At 41.4% G+C, this 9,752-nt stretch overlaps 2 protein-coding genes across 4 annotated transcripts; both read left to right on the top strand.

Annotated features, from left to right (window-relative positions):
* The first annotated feature begins 76 nt into the window (after window positions 1-76).
* fam234a (family with sequence similarity 234 member A) lies at window positions 77-5,980 on the top strand. 2 transcript variants are annotated; one of them, XM_063893657.1, is made up of 13 exons: window positions 77-397; window positions 786-843; window positions 1,560-1,860; window positions 1,946-2,056; window positions 2,154-2,336; window positions 3,036-3,160; window positions 3,353-3,485; window positions 3,687-3,819; window positions 3,899-4,042; window positions 4,353-4,434; window positions 4,523-4,675; window positions 4,757-4,859; window positions 4,960-5,980. In XM_063893657.1, the coding sequence occupies exons 3-13, from the start codon at window positions 1,590-1,592 to the stop codon at window positions 5,163-5,165; spliced, it is 1,644 nt and encodes a 547-aa protein (XP_063749727.1). In that variant the 5' UTR covers window positions 77-397; window positions 786-843; window positions 1,560-1,589; the 3' UTR covers window positions 5,166-5,980. The 2 variants fall into 2 exon arrangements, with proteins under 2 accessions (XP_063749727.1, XP_063749726.1); XM_063893656.1 differs by lacking the exon at window positions 786-843 and having other exon boundaries at window positions 78-397.
* A 1,434-nt stretch (window positions 5,981-7,414) lies between these two features.
* Window positions 7,415-9,742, top strand: LOC134870914 (cytochrome c oxidase subunit 6B1). 2 transcript variants are annotated; one of them, XM_063893433.1, is made up of 4 exons: window positions 7,415-7,672; window positions 8,299-8,439; window positions 8,697-8,797; window positions 9,485-9,742. In XM_063893433.1, exons 2-4 carry the CDS (start codon window positions 8,334-8,336, stop codon window positions 9,536-9,538), a joined length of 261 nt encoding a protein of 86 aa, XP_063749503.1. In that variant the 5' UTR covers window positions 7,415-7,672; window positions 8,299-8,333; the 3' UTR covers window positions 9,539-9,742. The 2 variants fall into 2 exon arrangements, with proteins under 2 accessions (XP_063749503.1, XP_063749504.1); XM_063893434.1 differs by having other exon boundaries at window positions 7,455-7,672; window positions 8,326-8,439.
* The last annotated feature ends 10 nt before the right edge of the window (window positions 9,743-9,752 follow it).

The raw sequence follows: 9,752 nt of genomic DNA, 5'->3' as shown, positions 1-9,752 counted from the left end.
CAATCATATCCCTTACGAATGAGAGAAGTAACCAATCACAGTGACTTGAACCCAACGCTGGACGCCATTGTATTGTTGGCCCCGAACCTAATCTTTCAGGCAGCACATACTTGTGGTTCCCTGGTGTTTACCCTAACTCCTTACTTTAAAAGGGTTTTGATTAAATAAAATCTATTGTATCCTTCGTTAGGTAGTTTGGGGTTCTGGGCCTTTCCAGGCAGTACATCTTCAACGTTGGCAGACATAAATCGCTACCTGTAAGACGAACTCAGGGCTACAAAACCACAGAGGGTATGCCTGTGTATGTTTACGGAGCAGAAGTTGACAGGCAGTTGTCAGGCCTTCTACCTGTAGTTAGCCGCACCAGTGACCACTAAAGACGACAGTGGGAAATAAAGTAAGAAAAACCTTTCTTTGACTCTGCAAATTCTTTCTCGAAGCTCAAGTGGCGGGACTATTGTAATACGGTCACGTTTACCTGTATTCATTCTTCTTTGGGCAGTGGCCTTTTTGTTCAACAAGTTAGCAAACAATCGTTATCCCAGAGATTAACTTTCCTAACCCAAGATAGCTAACAACGATAGCTATCAGACAGTGACTATCTACGGGGAAAACGTTCTTATATTGGGGCTATTTAGCTAACATCGCACAGTTAATGCAGATTTAAAATAATTATGCCATGTTAACAAGCTTCCTAACTCACACAGAACATGTTAAGGGGAACACGCCCAGTGTGCTACCATGTGGGATGATTGTCATTGTTACCATGGGTCTGTTTGTTTTAGTGCTGAGAAATCTCTGGAGTCAGAGCTGGCACGTATGAATGGGCTGATATCTACAAAGGTTGGTGCAGCAGAAATAGCTGGGCTAACAGAGACAGCGGCCTTTAGTTGTTATGCTTCAATTACTATTATGTGAATGCCAGAGAATTTGGTATGTTGTTGTTGCTGGTTACTTTGACACATATCCCCACTGTGATAGACCCAACAGAACCATGCCATGTGTAGTATATAGAAAGGGTCTTTTCATTTAAAGGGGCCCTATTATTCCTTTGGGGGTTTTCCTTTCCTGTAGAGTGTGAATTTAGGATTTTGTGCATGTAAATGGTGTGCAAAGGCTAAAATCCCCATAAACTCCCCCCGCCTGTAACGCCTCCACTGGACTCCTGAGTTTACTTGTGCAACCTAGTGACATCACACTATGTAACACTCACACTTATGTTGGCTAGCACTCAAACAAATTGTACATGATTGGATAAGGGGTGGTACATCTCTAAGCAGTTGACCAATCGCAACAAGCCGGCCCGTTATCCAATCAGAGCAAGCTGGTCTCTGGTTTCAGACAGAGGGTGAAAAGAGGTGCTGCAGCACAGGCAGTATGAAAAAAATAAAGACCTTTTCGAACATTAAAGCATGGAGACATGTCCCAGTAGAGGCACAACATACAAATACGAACCTGGAAATTAGCATAATAGGGCGGGGCCCCTTTAAGTGTACATTCAAACCTAGCATAGTATTACGGTTAGGATCTTAATGTAAGCTCTCTTCCCTGTTTACTAGAATTGTTAGCTGGTAATGCATTGAGAAACAATGGAGACGACAGGCAGTGCCACTGAAGGCGATCCTCTGAAGGGTGGAGAGGACGGAGCAGAGACAGGAACAGCACCATCAGCAACAGAGCTCAAGAAGAAGAGTTGTAAGGAAGTCATCGGGTTGACTAAACTCACCCATTGGCGAACCGGATTCTTCTTCTTCTCCTTGTTCCTCTGCCTCACCATAGTGTTCGCCTTCTCCTTCATCATCCCCTGTCCTGTCAGACCACAGTACCTCCTGACGTGGAACAGGACTTTCACTGAAGCAGGTGTGTACATGTGTGTGCTTCTCACTGCTTGGTAGTGTTGAATTGTTTATTGAACTTACCAATAGTCTCTTCTTCTCTGCCACAGCAACGTATGACTTCTTAGCTATAGAAGATGCAAGCAAAGACAAGGTGATGGATGTCTTGTTCGTCCTGAAAGACACAGAAGGCAGTCCGAACAATACGTGTGCTGCTGCAGGTATAACGAATAAGTTGATTCAACATGAAGAAACAAGAGTTGGCTCTGTATTACTTTTGTTTCGTGTAATTCAGACACACTTTTCTGTTTTTTCCAGGTCTGCCCTCGCCATGTGTGTTTGTGATAGCAGTGGACGGGACAGACGGAGAGACGCTGTGGGAGCGTCCGCTGGCTCCAGAATTCCACTGGGCCCAGTGCGGACTGGACGATGAAAGCGGCAGAAACTGGGACTGTCTGCTGTCCCATTCTGACAACCTCACAGCTGTTGACAAATTCACTGGTTAGGGACCCATTGCTCTCCGTTTTACATATAACATACATTACATCACACTATTTACAATGTATATTTCTATACAGTTATGGCTCAACACTTTAAAATTGTTTTGTCAGTATGTCTAAATGTTTTTTGTGATTTTAGAACATTTGAAATGGTCCTGATTGTCAGGGAATATTTTGTGTAAGCTTGTGAACCTTTAGCTCATTTGCATCTCTTCTCTCTGTCCTCCTCTGACCTGGCTCTACGGCCTTGCAGGTGCTGTTATCTTCATTAAGGAGGGGCAGCCTGGGCTTCCGAAGCCTTGTTGTTCCCACAGTGGGTACAAGCTCAAGCTGACCTAAGATCGGCTTTATTGTTTAGGGACAGCTAGCGCCAGTTTGTCTGGACACAGATGCTCCGGTAAACACCTTATTTGTGCCTAGATGACAGTTTAAGTGAAACGTATTGTCTGAGCTTGTTTAGTCTGGCGTTTGAAGAATGTTGATTATCCATTTGTAACTAGTTAAAAAAAAACCTCTTCCTATTGTCGAGATCTTCAGAATTGGTTTGGCAACCGCTGTGGCAACTCATGTCTACAGTAAATGTCTTGTCATTCCAGCTTTTCTCCATTGCTTTTATCAACGCTATTATTTTGGTTATAAAATCCAATCAACTTAGTCAGATAGAGCTCACTGTTCCTGTTTGGTGTGTGTGTGTGTGCAGGTGAGGTCAGGTGGCAGCAGCCTCAGCTCCCTGGTCTGCGCAGCACCGTGCCTGTTCTGAGTGTCCCTGATCTGGACGGGGACATGGTCAGCGATGTGGCTCTGGTAGCATCTGACAACCCTCAGGTAAACATCAGTGGGATAACCTATTGACTGCCACATTTTTCCCTTTCTTACGGTGCAGGATCGAATCATTTTTAGATTTTCTACTGTGACAGGACGCTTTTATTAACAATGAGAGACCACAGTGAAATCATCTGATAAAGTTGCAGTAAAATTAAAATGACCTCATTTAAATGTCTGTTGTCATATCTGCAGACTCAGCTGGTGTTCCTCTCAGGGAAGACGGGTGAACAGGTTGGTTCCTCTGTGGTTCTTGACTCCAAAAAGACAGCCAATCATCTTCTCCACCGCACGGCAGAAGGGTCTCACTATGTACTACTGCAAAAAGGTTTGTATCTAATATCTCAAATCCGGTATAACATGGAGTAGTGTCCATCTGCAGTCCAACCAGCTGAGTTTAAAAAGAGACAATAAACTGAAGGTGACATATCCTACAAGTTAACTCACTCCAATGAATCAGTTAGATGTATACACTTAGATGTACTACACCCTTGGTGGCAGTAGAGAGTAACCCCGTGCTCATTCACAGACACTGGCTTGTATGGACTGGCACTGTGGAGGATTGCAGCTAAAGCTAAAGCAGGGATGGAGAAGGGCCTTAAGAAGGACAAACACTGGGAGAAGACTGCCCATGCAACATCTGGAATGGTGCCCATCTTTGAGTAAGAATCAGAATATATTCACCTTTTAATTGTCACTTAAAAGCTGCCGTTATCTGATGTTTATCCCTCTCCTTCGTAGATCTGATTCATTGCAACAGGTACTGAGAACGGGAGAAACAGGTGACCCACCCAACCTGCTGCTGGTGACTGGAAACGAGGTGGCTTTAGTGGATGGAAAAGGTCTGAAGACACTGTGGAGATTCAACACCAGCTCAGTCCTCAGGTAACACATGTTTTATGTTGCACATACAAATTAATTAGAGCTGGAACTATTCCTTTAACCAGAATGCAAAGTGATGTTTTTTATCTTGGAATCAAATTGTTTTACAATGCAGAAATGTCACCAATCAAAGCAAAGAAGACCCAATAAAGACAAAACAATATATTAAAACCTGATGTGTTGTCCTCATAGTAGAACTGAATGTTTTCCACCCTCTCCTTTATTTACTTCGTTATTTTTCTCCTCTTTTTAAAAAGTCCTCACACGGACCCGACATAATTATCAGTACATTTCTGTGTTCACTTCCTGTCAGCGAGCCCTCCTTCGGCCACTTTAACAAAGACGAGGTCCTCGATGTTGTTGTTGAGGAAGACATTGGAAACTTCACAAAGAGGGTAAGACCAATGTACATTTCTTGTGTGCAGCTCGTCTCGTATCGTGATGGATTTGAGTCACCCTGTGCTCTCTCTGTCTGGTCTGTAGGTGATGATTCTGGATGGGAAGTCCGGCGGTGTGCTGTGGGAGGTCGACCTGTTGGCCAGTCCTAACTCACCGAGGCCTGGCGCTATACACACCACCAACTCCTTCTCCATCTTCGTGTTTTGGGGCATGATGCCCTCAGAGGCCAACTCATCTGTAAGTTCACTGTCTTTATGAATACATGCAGGTTGAAGGATTTCTCACAAGATGCTTATCGACTCAAATGTTTGATTCAAGGAACCGTTAGATAGCGACCGACGATCCTACTTGCTCCACCCGCTCTATTCCAAAGTCCTCCTTCAGTCGACCAGTTTCCTGGAGCACATCATAATGTTTAAAGGTGAACATTTAGATTTTATATTTCAGGGATAGAGGGAAATCTGCATGTCATCAGCAGACATTTGGACAAACTGTAACTGTATTTGTTATTTTTAACTTAGCCACTCTGTTGGAGGGTGGACGCCACGCCGCCTACATCGTGCTGACGGGTCCCAAGGAGTCCGAAGGCACCGTGGTCCTCAGCAAGCGAAAGATGAAGCAGGACGTTCCCGACAGCAAAGTTCTCCACATCGGCACCGGAGGAAGCTCAGAGACCAACGACGCCATCAAAGAGGCCTTCAATCGACTCCGCTTCAGCGATTGGTGAAGGGACCAACTTTAAAACGTCGAGTTTATTCTCAGTGTCAAAAAAACTTTTAACTTTAGGGTGGCTTGAAAAACCAAAGTGTGTACACTAGCTATGACGTTACAACTGCTGACAACCAAACAAATCCTTTGAGTTCAGAGGCTTTATCTGCGAGATTATATTTTAAGACTTGATGGCATATCATAAGTTTGATTTTAGATACATAGCTGCTGAACCCTGAATATCACACTGCTCTTCTCCTGCTGAGAAATCAATCACCAGTATTTTAGCACTTTCATGCATCGATGCAATGCTCTCTTTTAATTTCAGAGGCTGGATTCTTATTTTTTATCTATGCAACCATTTATATCACACTGGGCTTTATACTGTAAGTAGGTGGTTCAAATACAGGTGGAGTATTTCTAATGATAGTTTGCTTAAAAACAGGGCTTTTCTTTTAGTGCCTTTTCCAAACCCTTTATAGAGAAACTTGAAACACTACAGTAACCTTAAATTATTCACAATTGGGTTATTTTTTGTTTTCACAAGATTTGTGGACACTTCCTACTAAATCCAAGATGCTGTAACCGGTAATGCTCTTTAGCGCACATGGACTACACTTGTGAGACACTCAAGGCTGAGTCTAAAATGTTCACTGTAATAATGAGTTACTGCTGTGGGTTTTTGGTTTCTTTAAAGCTGTTGTTGTGTGCCTCTCTCAGATTTATATTGGTAAAAAAAAGAGTGAAACAAAAATGTGTTGATACTTTGTTGGCTTTTCTTTCTGTCTTGATATGTTTGAATTTGAACAATATTATTAAAGACTTTTAAATGAAGTGCTTTTGTTCATCTGAAATATATCTTATTATAGAAGCAAATGGTATGGTGAATCCAAATAGTGGGTTTAATGGACACAAATGATTCCCTTCACCTGTATTCACTGTAGGAAAAGAGCTTATATAGTGTTGTTAACTTGCCAAACAACCTATGAATAAATCATGTAATGTAAAATGCCTTAATAACATTATATTGAGCACTGGATTATAATTATGAATCCATTAATGTGTTAATCACAGCTGGTGAAGGTGCTCATTTTAACAGTACAGTGCTGCTGGATATCTAAACCTATGATAATATATCATAGTTTATTAACTAGTACATTTATAATTTGTATTAGCTAATAAACTGAATCTATAAAGTGGCTAAAGAAGTTGCACTTAAAATCAGCTTCCTTAATATAGTGGACTAGAAATATAACCTCAAATGTGTACTTAAGTACTTGGCTTAAATGTACTTTATTTCATTTGAATAATGGAAACAAATGATGTACTTCCCTGAGATAAAATATTGATTGAGAATATAAAATAGCTTGTGTCCTTCCTAATCTATAATCGATAATATGAAAGCAGAGCGTTGCTGCCCTCTAGTGTCTGTAAATGCATTGAGTACAACAGCAGTCCTACGCAATGCCAGGCGGACAGAGGCGCGTGTCTGTTCAGTAGTCCATTACTGTGTCGAAGTCAGTCACGTATCGCAGGCTCCTTCATTAGTACTGCTTCCCTAAATAAAATCAGCGCGTGGCTAATTCACCGTGACGCACACTGCTGGCCGCCTCGTGCATTAATGTTGGGAATGGAAAGTCGCTGATTGTTTTATAGTAACCAGATCTGAAAGTTACAGAGCACCCGGTGACTGTTTTTTAGGCAGAAAAGGGCGTCTTGGAGGAGAAAAGCGCACAAGATTACGCATTTTGAGAATTACACATTTTTAATGAGTGTTTTAATTGTGTGTACATGTATTTGTGTGTGTGTCTGCTTGTCAAGCACTTTTTATTGCCGTGTTGTTTAAATGTGTTATAGGCTATAAGTGAACTTGCCGAGGGTTCAAACTGTGCCCCAAACACACCCACTTCATAACCTAACAGCCTAAGTAATAAGGTAATAAGTAATAATAATGTATATCCCCGTGGTAATACATATGACATGCCCCCACTTGACCTGACAGTAGGCTACTTCCTACAGTGATTACAAACTGAGAATTCGCCCGCCACGTGTTATAATCTTCAGATGAATAAAAACATGTAAAAAGAACAAAACACAACACAACACGGTCTTATGATCTACTGAAACTCCATCCCTAAATCCAACAAAAACGTCTTAAATTACTTTTAATTCTTAGATAAAAATCTATTAATGATTAACACCCATTTGTAAACAGAATACTTCCGCATTGTGAGAGAAAAAACAAAACCCCGTACCATGGTGATTCAAGTCAAATAAAACACTATAAAATAACACCACCCAGCTTCTGTGGGGTCTTAGCTTTTTCCTGGTATCATCCCATTACCCTCTCATCACTTACAGCAGAGCCAGAGTCTGAGTTATGTTGCCTGTCTGTGTTTTATGTGACCTGTAGACGCCATACCAGCTGCAGAGGACGGCACGGCTGCATCCTCACCGCTTATCACGGAACACGTCCACCAGACCGTATAAAAGTCACTTTGAGCTCGAGCCTGCAACTGCTCCAAGGTAATGTCTACCGGCATGAATTTTCTTTGAATATATTATTAACAAAACAAAACAACATCTCTTGAGAGCCATTGTAATTGCCTATGATTTCATTGAGGGAGAATGGTTTTGTCGAAAGAAAGTTCTGGAATTTCTGTCTCGTCTGGAAATGATCGATCCGAGTTTAGGATTTAATCCAATATCTCAAAAATATGCTGTATTTTCATTGTAATAGCATATCTATGTATTTTAGAGCATACCTTGGTTTTATCAAAAAGAAACAGAAACTAGGTCATTTAAGGACGTTACGCTTTAAGATGCAGGTTATTGATAACACATCTGCCAACATTGTTCCAATACTGTCTCTAGTAGACGCATTTTCGACCGATTATATTTCATTTTGTTATGCTGTGTGTTTGCTCTGATAAAGGATTATTCGATGAAAACTCACGTACCCTAAAATCTCCCCCCAAATAACCCCCTATCAGCCAGCAGAGGTTGGTAATTGATAAGCCAGCATTGTAGTTTGTCGGCAGCCATAGGTGCAGTCATGCCGGTCGGTCTAATTTATTTAATGGGTGCATTTGGTCGAAATTAGCTTTTTCCTTAGAGACAGACAAATAAGCTTGAATCCTTTGCTCCTTCAGTATCCATTGAGGATATTCTCTTGACAGAGGTGAAAATGGCTGAGGACATTCAAACTAAACTTCAGAATTACCGCACTGCTCCATTTGATGCCCGGTTCCCTAACCAGAACCAGACCAGGAACTGCTGGTCCAACTACCTGGGTGAGAGTCAAAGTCAAGGTCATATCAGTCCATTGAACCCTATGAGGAAATGCTGTGCCATATAGATATTAAAATATGTGTGTTATTGTTGCGTTGATTAAGATGTATTTCGTTTTGAAGCCAGGTTGAAAAGCTGGCCTCTGACCTCTCTGGAAGTAAACCACTATTTTGGGGGGAACCAACATGACCCTTTGTTGTGTGATTTGGATTGGGGCCATATTTTTTGAATTTCATTGTTGTCTTTTCTCTATTAATAGACTTCCACCGCTGCCAGAAAGCTCTAGACGCTAAGGGAGTGGACACCACCCCCTGCGACTGGTACAAGAGGGTCTACACGTCACTCTGCCCCATATCCTGGGTAACACTTTGTTTTTTTGCTTAACTTGTTGTCTTATGTGGAAACCACTCTCCCAAAACCCACAGGCAAGTTAAAAAGTGATGGCAGAATATACTTTCCCTTATGTGGGCCGAGTTTGTTAGAGGTCAAACAACTTTTATCGTTGCTCACATTCCTGGTAGTCTGCGCGTTCCTGAGAATCAAAACAAAGTTTCGGTCTTAAAATAGAAAATTCCCCTTTATAATTATTCTCAGCCAAATAAAAAGCAGGAAGGTTACATTTATTTTTAGCCAATTCCCAAGAATATCAAGAAATCTTCCACATTTCTTTGTGGACGCGTGTTAACATTACATATTCAAACCACTTCAACCCAAAATCAACATCTGAAAATGTAAATTAATTACACCTTATAGGGAATTACTTGTAGTTTAATCTCCTCTGGTACGTTGTAAACGGTAATCAAGAAAAAAACAGTTCCGTTAATTTGGACAGGCTTATATTTTCATGCCTTTTAGGTATTTTTGTAGGTTTGAGTTGCTAAATTAAATACACTTTACCTACTTACACCCGATCACTGATCTCACAGCAGGTGTTCTGCTTTTGATATGGTTAAATATGAACTCATTACCAAGCAAAGGATTTCTGACATTTTCTGAACTTTTGTGATTCAAAAAGTTAATATTTATGTCTCACTCTTTCCGCTCTAGGTCCAGAAATGGGACGACCAGAGAGAGGAAGGGAACTTTCCTGGAAAAATCTAAACCTGCAATTTACCAAAGCCGTTCAGTTTGCAAGGATGTAAATTATTCAGCTAATGTTCGTATCAGTGGTGCGACGCCATGTGGCTCTATCACCACCTTTCCACTATCGATGCTCTATCGTGTAACTGAATGGTCATTCCTGACAAATACCATGAAACGTACAGCAGATTCTGCATTAAAATATCTCAGGAGATATTTATGACGCCCAGTTGTC

Source organism: Eleginops maclovinus, chromosome 10 (assembly GCF_036324505.1).
Source record: "Eleginops maclovinus isolate JMC-PN-2008 ecotype Puerto Natales chromosome 10, JC_Emac_rtc_rv5, whole genome shotgun sequence".
Taxonomy (NCBI): Eukaryota; Metazoa; Chordata; class Actinopteri; order Perciformes; family Eleginopidae; genus Eleginops; species Eleginops maclovinus.
This window is presented reverse-complemented; position numbering and strand designations above follow the sequence as displayed.

Coding starts and splice junctions, on each gene's coding strand:
- fam234a (XM_063893657.1), top strand. CDS start 1,590: ATGGAGACGACAGGCAGTGCCACTGAAGGCGATCCTCTGAAGGGTGGA. Junction 1,861..1,945: donor CAGGACTTTCACTGAAGCAG/GTGTGTACATGT, acceptor TCTCTGCCACAG/CAACGTATGACTTCTTAGCT. Junction 3,820..3,898: donor GGAATGGTGCCCATCTTTGA/GTAAGAATCAGA, acceptor TCTCCTTCGTAG/ATCTGATTCATTGCAACAGG.
- LOC134870914 (XM_063893433.1), top strand. CDS start 8,334: ATGGCTGAGGACATTCAAACTAAACTTCAGAATTACCGCACTGCTCCA. Junction 8,440..8,696: donor CTGCTGGTCCAACTACCTGG/GTGAGAGTCAAA, acceptor CTCTATTAATAG/ACTTCCACCGCTGCCAGAAA. Junction 8,798..9,484: donor CACTCTGCCCCATATCCTGG/GTAACACTTTGT, acceptor TTTCCGCTCTAG/GTCCAGAAATGGGACGACCA.